The 20,602-nt window shown below is 42.4% G+C and overlaps 2 protein-coding genes across 3 annotated transcripts; one reads left to right on the top strand and one right to left on the bottom strand.

Moving 5' to 3' along the window:
• The first annotated feature begins 288 nt into the window (after nt 1–288).
• Nucleotides 289–6,661, top strand: RAX2 (retina and anterior neural fold homeobox 2). 2 transcript variants are annotated; one of them, XM_074307747.1, is made up of 4 exons: nt 289–398; nt 791–885; nt 3,001–3,230; nt 6,127–6,661. In XM_074307747.1, the coding sequence occupies exons 3-4, from the start codon at nt 3,009–3,011 to the stop codon at nt 6,529–6,531; spliced, it is 627 nt and encodes a 208-aa protein (XP_074163848.1). In that variant the 5' UTR covers nt 289–398; nt 791–885; nt 3,001–3,008; the 3' UTR covers nt 6,532–6,661. The 2 variants fall into 2 exon arrangements, with proteins under 2 accessions (XP_074163848.1, XP_074163849.1); XM_074307748.1 differs by lacking the exon at nt 289–398 and having other exon boundaries at nt 751–885.
• An 8,145-nt stretch (nt 6,662–14,806) lies between these two features.
• Nucleotides 14,807–19,387, bottom strand: MRPL54 (mitochondrial ribosomal protein L54). Its single transcript, XM_074307759.1, has 3 exons — nt 19,215–19,387; nt 16,483–16,642; nt 14,807–15,300 (listed from the first exon to the last, which is right to left on the bottom strand). Exons 1-3 carry the CDS (start codon nt 19,330–19,332, stop codon nt 15,168–15,170), a joined length of 411 nt encoding a protein of 136 aa, XP_074163860.1. The 5' UTR covers nt 19,333–19,387; the 3' UTR covers nt 14,807–15,167.
• Nucleotides 19,388–20,602: the final 1,215 nt, after the last annotated feature.

Genomic DNA, 20,602 nt, shown 5'->3' with positions numbered 1-20,602 from the left:
ATCCTCGGTCCCAGTGGGACAAAATGAAGGAAACCTCTCAAATTGGAGGTGTCAGGATCTCTGAATATGCCTCTTGGCCTTGCTACTAACCAGGTGACCTTAGGCACATCTCTTTGGTCTGTTTCCTCTCTATAAAATGTGACATAAGGTCCTTCTTGCCTTCCCTAAGTTCCCTTCACTCTATGGATAACTCGTGGAAGCTTCTCTGAGACTAACAGGCCAAGCACAAACTCTGGTGAGTCATTTCAAGAAGGAAAGGCAATGATGGATCACTCTTGACCATCTTACATTCGGAGAGTCTCAGCATGATGGCTTCAGAAGGATGAAATGTGTTGGCTCAGCAAGTTTTGAAGACCATCTATCTGCCGTGATCTGAGTTGGGTTCTTGGAGTCCTGAGGTACAGGAACACTTGGCTTTGATTTTATAGAAGAGATTCCCAGCCTCGTGCTAATTAGACAAGTTCAAGTCCCTTCCAACTTTGAGATACTGTGATTCTGACATGCTTCCTAATGATTTTCCATCCATTAGTCCCTCAGGAAGGGTCTGAAGGTCCAACAAAGGAAGCTAGCCCCTTTCCTCTAGTCTCTGACCTATCTTATCACTCTATAAGCTGCCTGTCTACCAGGATTTTGGCATTGTCCATTCTACCCAGTTAACCACTCCCCTCACCCCCTACCACCTCTTAGACCCAGGAGACTTCAAGCCTGTCTGTCATCCTTAAAGGGGAAGTCCTCCCAATTAATCGCTGGCTCTAATCTCTCTTCCAACTCTCCTCCCATTGCTTTCTAGTCTGTAAGGGCTTATGACAGGGGTCTGTAAAGATCTGCAGAGGCAGGTGGGTGTCCCAGGGAGGAAGACTTGACCGGAGGAGCCCCCTGTTGCTGGTGAGTGCCATATGGCTAAGGGGTGGCTGAGATGGGATAGAGATGGGGAGAATCAGGGTGGCTGGCAGGAAGTAGTGTCAAGGATATTCTTTGAATCAAATCCGATGGAGTCAGGATTCCCAACCCTGAAAGACAGACATGACAGACAAGGAGAATAGATGAGGCAAACTGAGAGACAAAGAATTAGAAAGCAAAATGGAGATGGAAAGAAATATTTGATGCAAAAAAAAAAAATGCTGAGAATCCAGAACACCTGAGTTCTGGTGCTGGGAAGTGGGAACAAACCATCTGCTTTTAGAATCACAGGGGCACAGAGGGTTTTAGAAGGCATCTAATCCAACACTTTCCTTCTTACAAAAGTTGTCATCCAGTCTATAATGGAAAAGCCCCAATATTAGGGATTTGCGTGGAGTGGCTTCTCATTTTGCTTCTGAAAAGCCCTGATTTATAGAAGCTATTTTCTTTTAGTGAACTAAATTCTGCTTCCCCTACACCCCCACCCCATGGCTTCTTTCCTTTGCCCCTATTTCTTCCCTCTCTGGCCATAAAGAACAAACTGAATTCCTTTCCCACATAATTGAAAGAAATTAGCATATATCCCTTGAATTATCTCTTCTAGACATTCCCTGTCTCTCATGCTTTCCAACTGCCTTCCTTTAGAAACGTTCTGGTTTGTCAGTGTTCTCCAGATGTGGCTGTAGATCCAAGCAAAGATACAGATCCTGTCTATCAGGGCTAATACAGTGAGATACAGAATACAGTGTTGTCTCTTTCTTTATAAACATTGCACCTTTGCTAATGTAGCCTAGGATCAAATTCACTTTTTTTGGGGGGGCTGCCATATTGAAGCTGGGAATATACCATAAACTCTAGGGTTTTTTCCACATCAGGCCATACCCTGTAATTGGGCCCTTGGTATTTTAAAAACTCATCCTATTTTTATTATTATGTCTAAATTTAATCCTATTAGATTAGACCCATAATTCTAGACTATTAATATTGTTTTGAATCCTAATTCTGACATCCAAGGTATTAACTTAGACTCAGAACCTAGTTTACAGGGGAATAACTGTAGAGGAAAAAAAGAACTTACAAATTTCAGCTGTTTAGCAATTGACTGAGCTTTCCTAAGAGTGGGGTGTGTATGCTTTATTTATATGCCTGAGCAAGGTTTTCAGGCGATGCCTTTGCCCCTAATCCAATCTCTACCCCCAGAAGATCTCTGGTCTGTGAGATCAACAGCTTAGCCAAGAGCTGGCTTCAGAGAGAAAAGGGCTATTAAGGGGCTTCAATGATTAGCTGGAGGTGGGGGAGGGGAGGAACCAACCCCTTGGAAACATTCATTGAACCATAGCTTCTCATTAGAGACCACCTAGTCTAGCTGTCTTATTTTACAAATGGAGAAATAAAGGCTAAGGTTAAGTGACTTGTTCTGGGTTATACTGTGAATGAGTAGTAGTTTCTATCTGTATCTTGCTGGAATCTAAGGGTAAATTGAGGACCATAGAGAGAACTAAAGGCTCAGGATCCAATACATATTTATTAAGAGTCTCCTATATCTAGGAGGAGCTCAAGGAAAGAAACAAACATTATTAATCTACACCCCTGGCAGATAGGTGCTATTATGATTCCCATTTAACAATGAAAGAAACGAGGTTAATTAATGCGATTTGCCCAGGATTATGTATCTGAAGCTGACTTCAGGTCCAGAGCTCTGTCTCCTGTGCCACCCGGAGTGCTTACATTCTTCCAGGGGATATGACACACATATATATAAACAATACAAAACAACTTGAGGAAAAAGAGGCTACTAGTAACTGGGGTGATCTAAAGGAGCTCCGTGGAGGGGGTGGCCTCTGTGCTGTATCGGCTTCTACTATGTTCTGAGCAGGGGGACAGATGGGCTGTACAGCTTAGTGGTCTTCTAAGCTCTCAGTCTAGGTAGAATTTCTCTGCTTCAACATCTGAATCCCATATAGACAGTGGCTTCATTATGCTGACCTCCAGATTCCCCATCTATTTTCTCTAAAAGCTTCCCTAGATGGGCTAGGTGGCAGGTGCCCATCTCTTCTCCTCTTCTTCCTCACCTAATCTATTCTCCCACTGCCTATTCAGGTGGGGCAATGTTTCTGAGCAAGTGTGAGGGTGAGCCAGCTGAGGGAAGGGCCCCGGGGTCCGGGGAAGCAGAAGATGCCCCCAAGAAGAAGCACAGGCGGAACCGAACAACCTTTACAACCTTTCAGCTGCATCAGCTGGAGAGGGCCTTTGAGCGCTCCCACTACCCTGATGTCTACAGTCGAGAGGAGCTGGCCACTCAGGTCAACCTTCCTGAAGTTCGGGTGCAGGTGAGACTGAAAGCAATGGCCCTCCCAGCTGTTCTATTCATTTGAGTAGTTTAGCCTTAATTGTCTTCAAGTTAAGGTTGGGGGGGGATAGAAGAGAGAAAACCTGAACCCTGACTTCAGGGAGCTTCCAATGTAGGTGAGAGAAGATTTAGACTTGTGGAAAAAGCAGAGTTCAGGTCAGGAGAGAATAAATTCAGACTAGAGATGTTGATGGAGTTGGGGTCAGGGAAATGTCCCTGTGTAGGTGGGTCGGCAAGGAAACAAGTATATATTAAGTGCTTATTATGTGCCAAGTCATGGGTATACAAATACTAGCAAAAATAAAAATAACCCCTGATCTCAAGAAACTTGCAAGCTAATGGAGGAAGATAACTCAATTTGGGCTTCTTACTCTTTCTTGTTTCTCTTCTGTATTTAATATTTTATTGATTTTATCATATTTTGCCAAGTCCTGCTGATTTTTCCTTCATAACAGCTCTCAAATTCTTCCTCTTTTCTGTTCTGACACTGCTACCACATTAGGACAGGCTCTCCTTATTTTTCAATCAAACTACTGCAATAGCTTTCTGATTGGCCTCCATGTCTCAAGTCTCTCCCCACTTCAGTGTCAAAATAACCTAGCTAAAATATAGATCAAAATAATCTTGCTAAAGTACAGTACCACATCACTCTCCTTAGTTAATAAACTGTGGTAATTCCCCATCACTTACAAGATCCAATATAAAATTGTTTCTTCATCATTTAAATCCTTTACAACCTGGCTCCCATTTCTTTTTTTTTCCCTGAGGCTGGGGTTAAGTGACTTGCCCAGGGTCACACAGCTAGGAAGTGTTAAGTGTCTAAGACCAAATTTGAACACTCTGGTCCTCCTGAATTCAAGGCTGGTGCTCTATCCACTGCGCCATCTAGCTGCCCCTGTTCCCATTTCTTTTGCCAACCTTACACTCCATTCTCCCTCCCTTTCACCCTTTCAATATGATGACACTGGCCTCCTAGCTTGTTTGTCAAACAATACACTCCATCTCCAGACTTTAGGTATTTTCACAAACTGTCTCCCATACCTGGAAGGCTCTCACTCCTAGCTTCTCTGAACTGCCAGCCAAAATCTCACCTTCATAAGAAGCCTTTCCTGATCCTCCTTAAAGTGGGTGCTTTTCTGCTGTGGATTCCCTCTAATTTATCCCATATTCCATATCTTTTTTTCTGCACATAATTGCTTTCATCTTATTTCCCCCATTAGGTTGAGCTTCTTAAAGACAAAGATTTTTTTTTTGGCCTTTTTTTGTACCAGTACTGGTAGATATTAGGTAACATATAAAAGGGAACTGCAAAGCAGGGGGCAGTGGAATGGAAAAGGCAAGGGGAAGATCCTAAGAAAGAGCAAAAGCTCTTGGGTGGGAATGAGCCCGGAAGACCTGGAAGATGAGAGGAACAGGGAGAGAGGAAACTAAACTGGGGCCATAGTATGGAACTCTTGTAGATGATGAATGAACGCAGGGAAGTTGTAACCAGAGTTGAGTTTTTGGAAGATGATTGCAAGAATGGCCAGAGGAAGAGAAAATGGAACTGCTAGGAAAAGGTTGATATAGGAAAGATCAGATGGGGACTATGGGGATAGAAAGAAAAGGGTAGAAGTCAGGGACATTGTGAAGGGAGAATCATAGAATGTCATACATGGAAAAGCACTTTAAAACATAAAATGATTCTAGAAGGACTTAGATAATATCTTAGTATTTCTTGGCCTTGTATATGGATAAAAAGAGGAAAAAATGATAGTCCCTATCCTCAAGGACTCCCTTCTCAGAATCATATTTTTTTTAATAATTAAAAGAAATGTTAAATTTCATTTGATATTAGTGAAAATAAAAATGTAATTTTCTCCTAGTCAAATTCACGAAACCCCTGAAAACTCTCCTGGACCCTTTGGGAATCCATCTTATCTAGACAAATCCTCTCATTATACAGCGGTATAAAAAGCTAGATGAACAGATAGAACATTTATTGAACATTTACTAAGTTCCAGGTACTGTGATAAATGCTAAAGATATAAATGTAAGCAAACAAAAGGCTTTACTTTCAGAGTTTACATTTTAAGGAAAGAAAGATAATATCTACAGGGGTGCTGGGAAATAGGGGTTGGAGTATAGATAAAGTAAATTCATAATGAGTCAGAGAAATATGAGAATGCGTCAAGCCAGAATTGAAACAAGGGTAGCTGGGATCCCTCAAGAAACAGTGCATTGGGAAATTACCAATCAGGAGAGTGGGCCTCAGGGTGGGAATTTGTTCAGGGTGAGAAGACAGCTGGTGAAGTGGAGAAACTGAAGCCCAGAAAAGCCAAATATTTTCTTCAAGTTTGAGTCAGTGGTGGAGCTTGTTATTGGATGTTGAGAAAATTGATGTTAGGAACAATGGAGAAGAAATTTGGGCTCTTCTAGATATTTCTTGTCCCATGTTCCATTCCAAACTCTCTAAGAGAAAAGAGAAGCTGGGAAGATGCAAGGATTCTCAGTGGAGCTGATTTGATCCAGTCAAGGTTTAGAGCCCAAAATGAAAGTGGCAGTAATCTGTCCTGCTCCTCCAGAAAGGCTATTGTGATTTTCTCAGCGGAGCTGATTTGATCCAGTCAAGGTTTAGAGCCCAAAATGAAAGTGGCAGTGATCTGTCCTGCTCCTCCAGAAAGGCTATTGTGATTACCCTCTTCAGGGAGTTAGATGCTAAGCAGAACTTTTCTGGTAGGGAGAACCTTGGAAAAAGTGATGGAGGGAGAAGGCTACACCTGGTCTGAGGCTAGATAATTTGAGATGGGTTATAGAGCCCCACTGGGATTCTAGAAAACAGCTATAAAGACTTCTGGGGTCAAGACTCTTCTCTTCTGTCCTTACCATCCTGCTAGGTCTGGTTCCAGAATCGTCGAGCCAAATGGCGACGTCAGGAGAAGCTGGAGGCCAGCTCCGCAGCAGCAGTAGCAGCAGCAACCACCAAGCTTCCAGAGGCCCCCATGCTGGCCTTTGCTCGGCCTCCTCCAACTGCCTCACTCCCCCTGGACCCTTGGCTGACCTCAGGCCCTCCAGCCATGCATGCCCTCCCAGGTTTTCTGGGGCCAAGGCCTGGTCTACAGCCCCCCTATGGGCCTCATGCCTTCCTCCATGCATCCTCGGGACCCCCTCCTTTTGGGGAGGCTTTTGGCCCCCTGGCAGAAGCTGGGGATGCCCATGCTCGAAGCTCCAGCATTGTGTCTCTTTGTTTTCGAGCCAAGGAGCACGTCCAGACCCTTGATAGGACCTGGCAGCCTCTCTAAGGACAGTCCCTGCTGTCCTTCCTTGCCTTACATTTCACCAAGGACAGATGGGCTCTTTCAGGATCCTCTCTGCTGTGCTCTCCCCTCCTGCCCCAACCTACTTGGGAGACCATCAGGGATGTCCAACAGGGGCCAGGCCCTGTGTACAACTGTTGAGAAGGGTGTTGGTCATGTCAAAGATGGATCAACTGAGAACCAAAATGCTCATGCAATTTGGTAAAAGTGACACAGCTAAAAAGTAGTAAGGCCAGAATCTAAGAAGAAGGATTTATCCCATGGGGTGTGCTGGTAAATGTTTAATAACCAAACTCTCTAAAGAAAAAGAAAAAAATATGCATTGAATCCTTTCAAATTTGATCTTAATCATTTACATTTTCTCCATTATTTTCCTATGGCTAGATAGTCAACAAAATAATAAATCAAGCCCTTATTTTTAGGGTTTGCCCATTAATGAAGTACATATATACACACTGAAAATTTAACAATTGGCCCACAGCTGATTGAGAGTCACCTTCAGCAGACTGTCCCTGGTTCATGGGGGATGCATTAGTGGGAGTGCTGGAAATAACAACCATTCATTGGTTCCTCTCCATCTCTTCTTTCTGAATGGGTGGAGAATGGGGGCACCCTGTGTTCATGTTGCCTTCCCAATAAAGTCGGGTATGTATGTCAGAGTAAAACCATGGCTCTCTGTAGGGGACTGATTCTGGGACAACCTTGGGGAGGAGGTCTAGAATGCAAAAACTAGGCAGATCTTCAACTAGCAGAGAACTGGGGGTGGAGTGGGGTTCTTCTTTGAACTCTAGTACTGCTCCCATTACATCACACGACTTTGCAACATAGACTGTCAAAGCTAGAAAGGATTTCAAAGTCCAGTCTCCCCATCATCTTCATTGATTTACAGTTGGGAAAACAGAATCAAGTAGGGAACAGACATTAAATTAGCGACAGCACCAAGACTCAGGTTTTCTGACTCTCGGCTAGGTATCATTTTACTTCTGGGAACATGTTCAGGCACTAAGGAAGGAGGAGGAGGCAGATTTATTCCCTCCCCGTCCCCCCCAAAATAGACCCTTTCCATCTTGAACTTCCCATCTCAAAAGTCTTAAAGGTGCATGAGAAGATCAGGCTTCCTAGAATGGCAACAAAAAGAAAAATGGAGAAGTTGGGTAATTGGCAAAATGTTGGGGCAGCATAAAGTACTTGGTGCCATATAGCCACCACTTGGAGAATGGGAACTGAAAGGAAGTTGGTAATTTGCCTAAATGTGTATCAATTAGGAACATGGCACAAAGGAACATGTGCTGGATTTGGTCAGCAGAGACTGGAATCAGAATCCCACTTCCTATTCTAACCATAGGATTATGGATGATACATTTAATCTGAGTATTACTCCTCATCTAGAACATGAGCAAGATAGTAACACTTGTAGGATCCACCAAAAAGTGATGCTGTTAGGTTCAAAGTAACCCAAACTTTAGAGTGATACATTATTAATATATAGAATCTAGGCCTCCTGGCTTCCAGTCCAGACCTCATCACTCCTGCTGCCATACCAGCTGTCCAAGCTGAAGGATCTGAGTTGGCCCCAATTACATACTTACTGACTAATTAGGAGAAAAGCTTTTGCCATCCTCTTCTGGGATGATGTTGGGGACAATGAAGTCAATGAGGTGGAAAGAACTTGGCTTGCTTTATGTTACCACATTGCTTATTTTCAGGAAGCTACCCTTGGTTGTTGCAGATCCTAAATCCTTTACTGAGCACAGAGTGTATCCCCCAGTCTTTGCACTCATCCACTGTTGGAAACAGCAGGGATCCTACCCTTCCCTATCTGGACAGAGTTGGAGTTCAAGGCAGAGGTTAACAGTGAGAAAGCTTTTTATATTTTGACCCTCAACAGTTCTACTCAATTTATAGTCATGCTTGGTGCAACAGTTCAGAAAGGACCCTTTCCTGAAGTAACTAGGGCAGTGACAAGACAAGGGAAAAGAGCTTTCTTGACTGATAAAACTAAGAGCCATGAGTTCCATGAGAGTAGTAACTGCCTTTTAGCTTTCTTACTATATCCAGCTATTAGCATAACACAGTAAGTGTGCTTAAGAAATGGTTGCTAATCAACTGGCTCAAGAAGTCTAATAGTGTTATCAAAAGCAAACTATTATATAAATTCTATATCCTTGCTCAATTGTGACTGAAATACATACATTCACTAATTAAAGGAATATTTGTTAAGGCAACTCTGTGGTTCTACTTCCCCTCATGTTAACTGTAAGGATGGTCTGATTCTCGTGCAGGGCTTTGGATGGATGTCAAGGAGTCACTTTGATGAGTTGTAAGGCAAACTTACACCTTGGGAGAGACGGTTTGGAGTCCAAGGGCAGGCAACTGAATGTTGCAGAGGAATCTCTTTGAATGGTCACAAAGCATTCAAAATCACCATTCAGCTTTAGCTCCCTTCACTCTTAATTAGGTGATTCATGGGGTATGATGAGAATCCCTATCTACCTTGGAAGTTTTTAAAAAGGTTGGGAGATCAAGTCACAGTAATTAAGGAGCCAGAATCCACACTGGGTTTCTCAGCTAATGCACCATAAATCCTTAGAGTAGCAAGAGATAACTTTTGAAACCCTAACCCAGAGGTAGCTGCCATGCAGGCTCATCCAGCTGTGCACCAAATTTGGAATGTATTTGGTATGATGCTATGTAGGAAGTATGCTAAGTTTTGATGCTACTCTCCCAGAGATTGAGATGAGTAGGAGAGAATATGTTGTCCCTTTGCAAAAACTGGTAAATGGCATTGAGTATGAATCACTCTGGTCCCTAGTGATAGTCAACAAAGCCAAAGAGGGCTCCTGGGAAAGTCAACCATAAACACCTCAAAGAAAGAGGAAAATGACCTGTATTTATGAAAAAATATATATCAGTTTTGTTTTTTTTTGGTGGTGGCAAAGAACTGTAAACTAAGAGGTACCTATCAATTGGGGAATGAAATTATATGTGAATGTAATGAAATACTTTAGGGCCATAAGAAATGATGAATAGAAGAATAGTTTCAGAGATTTGTATGAAATGATGTAGCATGAAGTGAACAGCAGGAGAAAAATTTGTACAACATTATGAAGACAAAACAACTTTAAAAGACTTAAGATATCTGATTAATACAATGACCAACCAGGATTCCAGAGGATCCATGTTTAATCATGTCTCCTCCTGATTTGCCTACCTCCTGATTAAGGAATCTGATTTAAGGTGAAGAGTGAGACATTTATTTTCTAAACATGGGCAATACAGGAATATGTTTTGCCTGATTATGCATATTTGTTAAAAGGTTTTACTTTTCATTTTTTCAAGGGCAAACTTGAAAGAAATTGGATTTTTGTTAAAAATTTTTAAATTAAAAAACTCAATAAAAATGAAAAATCTTATAAAGTGGAACTTTAAAATAATTTGTATTATCAGTGGACATAGGAGATACATGCCAATCCAGACATTTCTCTAAGCAAAAGAAATGGCAAACTACTCCAGTGAATTTGCCAAGAAAATCCCACAGGCAATATTAAAATGATAAAGCAGATGACACTGGGAAATGAGCCCCTTGATTTGGAAAGTGTCCAATTTGTTACTGGGCAAGAGTGGAGAAACAACTACAAATAGCTCCAGAAAGAATGAAGTGGCTGGGTCAAAGCCAAAAGAAAGCTCAGCTTTGGATCCATGTAGTGATAAAAGGAAAGTCTGATGCTATAAAGATCAATCTTGCACAGGGACTTAGAAAGTAAGTGAACTAAAGCTAGCTGGATGTGGTCAAATAAAAGATGGAAAGATTAAACATCAGTATCTTGGATGTCAATGAACTTAAACAGATGGGAATGGGCAAATTTCATTCAGGTGATCACTATTATATACCACTGTGGGCAGGAATCCCTTAGAAGAAATGAAATAAAATAAAATAGGTGAATAAAAAGGTGAAAAAAAAGCAGTTTTTAGAAATAATCTCTACTTGAATCTAAGGGAAACTATTCAACATCAGAATTACACATCTATATACCAGGACACACACACACACACACACACACACACACACATCTATATATCTATATCAGGATTACACAGGATTATAAATCTATACTTCAGCTACTGATACCAAAGAGGCCAAAACTGATCAGCTTGTGTCCTAAATCTAAAGAATGTTCAAATTATTAAACAATTCACCAGCAAAGTTACTCTTAAGGTTTCAGCAATATGTGAAGTAAAGATTACCAGAAGAGAAGGCTGGTTTTCAAAGAGGCAGAAGAACGAAAGACCAAATTGTCAGTATTCAATGACTGTGGAGAAAGCAAGAGAGTTCCACAAAAACACCTACTTCTGTGTCACTACATCAAACCCTTTGTAAGGATCCTGACAAAATGTGGCAAGTCTTCAAAGAGATGGTAATACCAGATCATCTTGTCTCTAAGCAACCTTTATTTGGGCTAAGAGGCAACAATTAGAAACAAACATGAAAACCCTACTGGTTTTAAGATTGGAAAAGAATCCAACAAGGATGTATATTGTCATCTTATTTAACTTTTATACAAAAACAAAACAAAACAAAAAAAAAAACATTATGTCAGGGTGAATGAATCAAAAACCAGAATTAAGGTTGCCAGAAGAAATATCAACAATCTAAAATATGCAAGGGAAAAAAAGCTGGCTTGAAGCTAATATAAAAAAAATCCTAAGATCTTGGCAACTGGTCCCATTAGTTCCTGGCAAGGAAGAAGAAACGGAAAACAGTGGCAGATTTTATATTTTTGAGCTCAAAGATCACTTCAGAGAGAGATAACAGCCATAAAATTAAAAGACACCTGCTCCTTGGAAGGAAAGCTATGGCAGATCTGGGAAGCATACTAAAAAGAAGAGACATAATCAGCTTGCCCATAAGAGTCCATATAGTCAAAGCTATGGATTTTCTAGTAGCAATATGGAACTGTGGTTTTTGGGCTACAAGTTATAGCCTATGGGGTTAGAAAATTGGATAGGACTGAATAACTAAGCAGAAAAAAACACTTACATTATAATAAGAATAAATTAATAAATTTGTTTCTGGCAAGCCTGTGCCTAAACTTCAGAGTACAGTCCAATTTGTCTTCCACAAAACTTAATGAGGCATAAAGCCCCTGCTTGAAATTTTCCATCAATGGGGAAAATTTGCTACATGTCACAGGTCAGCTCACTTTTTTTGATGCTTATAATTAGCATGAAATTTTTCCTTAAAAAGTCTTTATCTGCTTCTTTGCAATTTTCACCAATGATTCCTGTCTCTGCTCTTTGAAGCAAAGCAAAACAGAAATAATTCTAAATCCAAGTCCTCCAAATACTTGAAGACAGTGATTATGTCTCACCAAATCTTCCTGCAATTAGGCTAAACAATCCCTAGTACTTTCAACCAGCTTTCAATTGGTATGGTCATGAGTTCTCTTACCATGCTGATCAAAACTGTTTATCATTATCCTTCCTAAAATGTGGTGTCCAGATTTTAACACATGACTACTCCAGATGGGGTCTGACCCATACAGTATGATTATCATCTCCTGTGAGTTGGACACAATGCTTCACTTAATGAAACTTAAGATACTAGTCTTTTACAGAGAAAGTCCAAAGGAGTGAGGGAAGAAAAGCTATCTACCTAATGGTTATGAATCTTTCCTAAGTTTGAAAACTACCACCCTTCAGAAATCATGATAACTATCAGGGATGATGACCAGCTTAATACTTGTTTGATTAATGGGGGGGGAGGGGGGAGGAGGGGAGGGGTCTAGAAAATAGGAAAAGGTTGGGAGGGGTTGATATTTCAATTTCTCTAATGATATGCAGTCTGTCAAGAAGCATTTAATAAGTGCTTATTATGGGCCAGGCACTATGCTAAGGTCTTTTCATTTTGATGATTTTCAAGACTCTGCTCAAATCTTGCCCTCCATAAGAAGTCTTTTCTCCCCTCCAATGGTATCTTCCAAGATTACCTGAGTATATGCAAATTTATATCCTACATATACTATACTACATAGCTAGTTGCATGTGATCTCCCCCATTTGAATGTGAGTTCCTTGAGAGCAGGAACTATATTTTTACTTAAAAAAAACCCAAAAAACAAAAACCCTCAGCACTTATCACTGTGTCTACTAGTTAGTAAGCACTTGATAAATAAATGCTAATTGATTGACTGAGTGCTAGGGAAAACAAAAGCAAGAACTTGGTGCCAGCTGGAAAAGTTGTATTGCTGAGACTTGGGCAGGAAAAGGGACAAGCTTGTACTTACTTCTTTGAAGGGACAATAAGGCTCGAAGTAGCTAGTTTTTCTATTCCAAATGACCCCTCTCACGGACTTTCCTTAGGCACAAAGCCCATGAATTTGAATGTACCCCTAACAGCCTTGATCTCGGCAAAGCAGCAGGGCCTTGGGAATACTGGTCCCTTTATCAACCCTGTCATCTTTCATGTCATCAACCTTTTCACTTCCATCCACCTAGCCTAGGTGGAAGGGTGGAAGAATGGAAAGCAGGGCAGTAAAGACACCATTTTCCCTTAATGGCACTGGTTCAGGTGAAGGACTTTCCTTGGACTCCACTTCCTGGACAAGGGAGAGAGGCTGAGGGACTTCAGAGAGAGACCCCTCAGTTCTGGGGTCCAATGGGGCCCAGAAAACTTGTAAGATAGCACAATCGCATCCTAGGAAATGCCGCATGTGGAGATAAGTAGCAGCACAATAAATTATTGGATTTCCCCCCCTTTTTGTAAAATAGGAATAATAATGCCTGTCTGGGCTAGCTCCCTGGATGCCTCAGGGTCAGCCAAAGTCAGGATAAGAAAAAGTCCTTGGTCTTTAGCGGGAGAAGTAAAGGAGATGGACAAAAAAAGCTCTCCACCAATCTTCCTTTTCCTCATCCTCCAGCAAAGTGTGTCTGGCTTCTTACTCTACCCTCTAATCTTTCCTAGGATTATCTGTATACACCAAAAGATTGAGCCAGCACAGAATAGAGAGAAGGGCTATTTTTCCAAACATATGCTAATAGAGTTATTGTCCAATAGATAATTAGCCTTAAGTGCTCCATTGTCTGATTCAAGCATACCTTTTAAGAGTTTCAGCCCTTTACGAATCCCTGTTCTGCTAATCAAATAGCACTATTAGGAAGACTAACTGCAATAAGGCATTAGGTCTTTGAAAGGTTTAAACCTCACAACATGCCAGCTAAGTTTCAGCATTATTAAACCCAAATGCCGAGGGGAACCCCGAAACTCTCTCGACTGGGGGAGAATGCTTGAGAACCTCCTTGAACCCTTGAAGAAGCTCTCCCATGAGAGACCCATCCTAGGGAATCAAGATAAAGTGCTTTCATTCTGTTAATCTTGGTGGGACTTAGTTGAGTCCAGGACCACTACTACTTAGCCCAAGATGGAGATCTATATTTCAACCTTTATTGAGTTGGAGACCAGTCCAAGGACACTCATTCAAATGGAAACTTTCCATTAAATTCCTGAAGATCTCTGTTTGATTTCAACTCAAACTGCCTCAGTCTCTAGCCAAAGTTTCTAAAACTTTGGTTAGCTAAAAAGAGGCAAGTGGGCTCAATTCCTTGCAGAGGTCCAAAGCAGGAATCATGCCAGGTCAAGGGCCCTCCCTTGGCATAGCTGCCTACGAGGGACTCTCTGCCCACTGAGAAGAGATTCAGTGTTAATCTTTCTTTGTCTCTCTCACACATTTCCCTAACAGGACTATATCCCTCTTTACCTCTCTATCAGGATTTCTCTGCTAGACTTTTACTTCTCTGTTGGGACTTTGCCACTAAGCCTACAAAAGCTTTCCAGTGTCAATAAACTTCTTTTGCAATCTAACTTTTCTGGTTTGCAAATTCATTTACAAAGGACCTATGCTGACCAGAAGGGGTTCTCATAACTCTCTGCCCTGCCTCGAACCTCATTTTTGGTTCCCTGACCGGGAACTGAAGGGCACTGAACTTCATCACAACCACATATTTCCCCAGGAAAACATCACATCCCCATGAGTCAAAGGGCCCTTAAGTACAAGTGACTCCAGGGAAATTGGAGTTGGTTGGTTCATCAGGGGAACAAGAGAATGGGGTCTTTGGAGAAGCAGAGGCAGAAGGGAGGGGGCTGTTTCACCATTTCTCCCCCTACTCTTATGAGTTCTCTATAAACTAGAACAATGAACTCCCCATGGTAGATGATCTCCCCACTTCCAAACTTAAGGGTCACAAGAGAGGATACTATGAAAAGATGTCATTCTGCTCCCAAAGAAAGTATTGGGAGGGTTTTTATTCACCTGCCTGGCCCCAGGTCCCTCTCAGTCAGCCTCAGCACAAGAGACTACTGGGAACCTCAGAAAGCAAAATGAGAGGGGGACCTGAAGATTTATAGTCCAAGAATATAAGGGAATGAGCTATTTCTTCCACTTCTTGCTCTCTCCCCGCCCCCCCAAAAATACAGAGTTCTTAGGAGAAAACCCTTTTCTCTATGGCCTCTGGCCCTCTCCTCCCTTGCTCCCCACAGTGCTGTTCTGAGGAGGGGCCCTGTTTAGTGAGGGGTTCCCAGAGGATATCCCATCACAGGAATAGGGATGCTGTCCACGATGTCCTCTGTCACAGTTTCTTGTTCTTGTGTAACTTGTTGTGCCTCCAGATGTTCTGTTTGCGCAGGAGTCGCCAGTATTCCTGGCTTTCAGGATCCAGCTCCTCCAGTGTCTTGGGAGGCCCCAGGTTCATTTCAAAAAGCCTGAGGAAAAAAAGGGAATCACTACCTGACCAATAATACTCCATGGCTCCCCATAGTCTACAGCAAAGAGAAGACAAATCCCCATCTAAGAATGATTTTTTACATTTAAAATAAAATAAAGCTTTATCTAAAAAATGGAAAAAACAAATCTTAACTTGCAGCATTACAAAAAATAAGCAAGAGCTATATTTGGCCCCAGGACTTTCATTTGTTAATCTTTGTGTTATAGGATAAAAACCAAGTCAAGTATTTGAGGTCTTCCACAAGTCAATGCTCTACACTACCCCAACCCAGCCAACCTCCTTAATCAAAATTCTCTATCCATCCCAGGACAAAGCCTGCTCTTATCCCCTATCCAAATCCTTTGAGCTCCTATTCAAGTCCCACCTGCTATAGGAGATCTTTAATCCAAATCAACAAATCACCATTAAGTACCTACTATTTGCAAAGAACTCTGCTTTTGCAAGTGCTAGGAATACAAAGATAAATAAAACACCCCCAAACACCTTCCCCAACCTAGCTGCCTGCCAGCACTCCTGTCCGTTGAGAAGACATTCTCTTCTCAGTGCCAGACTCCATTTCCTTAACAGGACTTAGCCATTGAAGAAGTTAGTTTTTCTAGTAAAGCTGACTTCTCATCCAACAATAAACTTCCATTTTTGCTACTTAAAACTCTTCAGGTTCATGAAGGGGATTTCTACAACTCTCTGACTGCCACGGGAACTCCACCCATCACCTTCACTCACTCAATATTCTAGCCAAACTGGCTTCTCCATGTTCCCAGTCTTCCACTTCCCCTCTCTTGGCCTCTATAAAGGCTATTTACCCAGTAAGCCTACAATTTACTCATCTCCACTTTTTACAATTCCCCAGCTTCCTTCAAGGCTCAGCTCAGGAGCTACTTGTTACACAATGCCTTTCCTTTTGGAACCGGATTGGAAATGAGTCTTGAAGGAAACAAAAAGTTCTTTTTAAATTCAATAAACATTTATTAAGCTCGTACTAAGAGGTAAGAGGGTACACTGCAGGACTGAAGTGGGAGCTGAATCTGTGCAGAAGTAGAAGACAGAAGGCTGAGGTTGGGAAACAACATCCAACTATGAGTGATTTTTCCAGCTTTCAGGTACCAAGTAAGTAACAGGCATTTCTCTGAGGTTTTTATGGGGCTCTCTCTTGACTCACCAGTCGGGATACTCTGAGTCTGGCTTCAGGGCCACTTCAGGACCCTCTTTGTAGATGTTGACCCCCATGGCGTGAGTAGTGAGCATTACTGGGTCCTTACACACATCTGGGTCCTTCAGGGCCTCTGCGGGTAACCCTTTGCCTTTGCCTCCTTTTACCCCTGTGAAGAGAATGATAGCTCAACTCAGCACTATGCCAGAATATCCCAGGACAGAAGTTACAGAAGTTAAGAAGCATTTATTAAGTACTTACTATGGGTCAGACACTGTGCTAAGTGCTGCAAAGTTTAATTTTTTTTTTTATTAAAGCCTTTTATTTTCAAAACATACATTGATAATTTTTTAACACTGACCCTGTGTTCTAAATTTCCTTTCTTCCCCTCTTTCCCTCCCCTACATGGCAAATAAGCCAATATGTTAAACATATGAAATCCAAACATATTTATACAATTATCTTATCTGCACAAGAAAAGTCAGATCAAAAAGGAAAAAAATGAGAAAGAAAACATAATGCAATCAAACAATAAAAGAAGTGAAAATGCTATGTTGTGATCCACAGTCAGTTCCTACAATCTCTCTCTGGGTGCAGATGGCTCTCTTCATCACAAGATCATTGGAACTGGCCTCAATCATCTCATTATTGGAAAGAGCCACGTCCATCAGAATTATTTTATAATCTTGTTGTTGCCGTGTATAGTGATCTCCTGGTTTTGCTCATTTCACTCAGCATCAGTTCATGTAAGTCTCTCCAGGCTTCTCTAAAATCATCCCGCTGGTCATTTCTTACAGAACAAAAGTATTTCATACTATTCATATACCATATTCAGCCATTCTCATATGCATTCAGTTTCCAGTTTCTGGCCACTACAAAAAGGGCTGCCACAAACATTTTTGCACACGTGGGTCCCTTTTCCTCCTATATATATATATATGCCCAGTAGAAACACTGCTGGATCAAAGGGTATGCATGATAAGGCTTAGATTTAGAGAGCCAAAATGAGATTAGGGTTTCTGGTGGTCAGGGAGTTAAATGATAAGGTTTAGTGGAAGGTTCGGGGTTCAGGGAACCAAATGGAGAGGTTTGGCTCACCCCCTTTGGCGCAAGGGTAGGGAGTTTTGGGGACTCCCTTCTGGCAGCACAGATATTCTATGTAAAGGAATTTACAAACCCCAAAACCTAGATTGATAAAATAAGTTTAATTTAGGGATTGGGGAGTAAGGTAAGAAATCCCGACAGAGAGGCATAAAGTCTGGTTAGGGAAATAAGTGAGGATAAAGAGAGGATGGCAGTGGAAAAGAATATATCAGTGGACAGAAGCTCCTTGGCATCCCAAGCATGGCATAGCTGGCACGTTTAGAACCTCTGCAAAGAGAAAACTTTAATTTGGCTCTTTTATACTGAGTGTCTTAGTGAGGTCTGGAACAGCCCAAGTTGGCTCATCAGCTTGGGCTGAGATTTGAATAGAATCCAAAGAGTTTCAGGATTGAAAGGATCCCACCTAGATAACAAGAAACTGTTTGTCCTTTGGGTGGGGTCCCTCATTGAGGCAGAGTTGAAGGAGATTTTCTCCTTCAAGGATTTTTAGAGTTTCGGGGTCCCCTCTTCATGCACAGTTTGATAACTCCTTGGGCATAGTTACAAATTGCTCTCTAGAATGGCTGGATCTATTCACAACTCCACCAACAATGTATCAGTATTTTAGTTTTCCCACATCCCCTCCAACATTCATCATTATCTTTTCCTGTCAGCTAATCTGAGAGGTGAGTAGTGCTATTTCAGAGTTATCTTAATTTGTTTTTCTCTAATCAATAGTGATTTAGAAGTGCGGCCAAATTTAGAAAAGGTTAGTTACTCTCCCCCCACCTTCACTCGGCAAGCATAAGGTGGATGATAATGATAGCAAGCATTTATGCAGCAGTGCAGTGATGCACTGAGATCTATACAATGATTATTTCCGTTGATTTTCATAATAAGTCTTGGAGGTCGATGTTATTATCCCCACTTTACAGCTAAAAAAAATTGAGGCAAACCAAGGCTTAAGTGACTGGTCCAGGAACTCAGGATTTCCTGCCTCTAGGTCTGGTGCTCCATCTACATCACCTCCTTGTTATGGGGCAACTTCAACAACTTTTTCTGCAAGGTGAACGGTATGATCTCCAGAGCCACTTCAAATTCTGACTATTCGATATGTCCTACAGTGTTTGTCAACCCATACAGTCCTGAGTGGCTTTGACACTAGGCAGTGAAGTAGACAGAGCAAGCTGGACCTGGAGCCTGGAGGACCTGAGTTCAAATCTGCCATCAGACACTTCCAACCTCCCAACCGTAGGCACTTAAATGCTTGCAGATTGAGGGGAGGGAACAAGCATTTATTAAGCTCCTACTGTATACCAGATGCTTAAATGATTGATTAGTGTATCTCCTTCCTTAGGCCTCTTTCGCTTCTCGAAGTCAAAGCCTCAATTCAGAGGAAAGGAGAACTGAGAGGAAAAAGCGCGCGGGCGAATGCCAGCTAAGGCGAGCTCTGACACGTCCCTCTCCCCAGCCCAAGGCCCACAGCCAGCGCTTGCGTAGTGCGCCGAGCGAGTGCGACCCGCGACCACAACCAGCGCCTGCGCACTGAGCTGACAATTCCCAGTGCGTCCGGCCGTAGTCCCGGTCCTCCCGCACGCGTCGGTGCAAAGTCAGAGCAGGCCCCCCGACATGTTATGGCCCAGTCCGGGCCAACTCACCCGGTTTTTTAGCGTACCCCCGAACACACAGGCTACCAGGGGCGCTGAGACCCCGAAAAGACGATCCACGTAAACGCCCCACGGTCCAGGGAAGTCCGAAGACAAAGCGCGCAGCCATAGCGTCCTCCCGTCGCGGACACTATTTTCGTCATAAGAGTGCGCAGTACTGAGGTGGCCGCGCAGCATGTAGGGAAGTGTAGTCCGTACTGAAGAATTTGAGTAGTTCTCGGATTACTGAACTGGGAGGGGCCTCAATTAATCTCTGATTAAAAAAAAAAAATTAAATTGTAAACCGGGCAAAAATCTTCCTGGGTTCCCGAGTAAAGTTCGATATTCAAGACCTTTCATAGTCTGGTAATTTACACGACCTTCCCAACTTTATTTTTTTTTTGTCCCTTAAGGAAACTGTCCTGTTCTAATTTACAGGCTCCAATTCTCCGTATTTTTATTCCTGCTATGCCTAAAATGCATTCCTGCTCTCCTTCCCCCTTACTCACGGGATTTAGGATCAGAAAGGTTCCATAGGTTAGATCTTTTATTTTACTGATAAACAAATAGGGAGCGTAAGTGACTCCGGAAATGGGACGTCCCCTTAAGTGACACCTCTTCCCAGAAGCCTTCCTGGTTACGTACCGACCTTGTAAATACTGCGTCTCTCCACTCCATCATCACTGGAATGAAGTCTTTATTAAGCAATAGTTACTGGCCAAGTACCGGGTTTGCTCTCCTCCCAAACGTTGGTAAGGTTTTCCCTTATCCACCAGGGGGCGGTCCTGTCTCTGACGCGCGTGGGCTGTGATATGGGGTATTCCCTGACATTCCCTGACAAGCCCCGAACTTATGAATTGTAGGCGCTGGTGGCTCTGACGGACCGCTTCCCTAGAGCTTCCTACACCAGTGAAATCAACCCAGCTCGTCCTTGCTTCTCCCCCTCCCCAAGATGTTTGTGTGGAAAAAGCAGGTGGAGGCAGTGGAGCCCGCACTAGACCTGAAGCTGGATAACTTTCTTCCCTGATTTTCTCAGCCGTAAACATGGGAGTACAAATAACACTTCCCTCTGAGGCGGTTCTTAGGGTCAAATGAAAAAAAATATCTGTAAATCACTTTGCAGATCTTAAAATCACAAATCGATGCTGATGATCAGTTACTGAAGAATGAAAATGTGAAGACACGGAATGGAGGCGGTTCGAATCTGATATTGAACAAGACGGTGACCATAGAAAAATCGCTTTCACACCACGAGAAGGAGCTTTTGTCTTTTGTTCCAAGTTGCAGAGTCCTCCCGCAAACACACACGTGCGCGTGCACTGCAGTACAAAATGAGGCACGCAAAAGGTCAGTGCTTGGCAAGCTCCAAGGATTGAGATTCGGGGTACTTGGGGTCCAGG

This window comes from Sminthopsis crassicaudata, chromosome 1 (assembly GCF_048593235.1).
Source record: "Sminthopsis crassicaudata isolate SCR6 chromosome 1, ASM4859323v1, whole genome shotgun sequence".
Classification (NCBI taxonomy): domain Eukaryota; kingdom Metazoa; phylum Chordata; class Mammalia; order Dasyuromorphia; family Dasyuridae; genus Sminthopsis; species Sminthopsis crassicaudata.
This window is presented reverse-complemented; position numbering and strand designations above follow the sequence as displayed.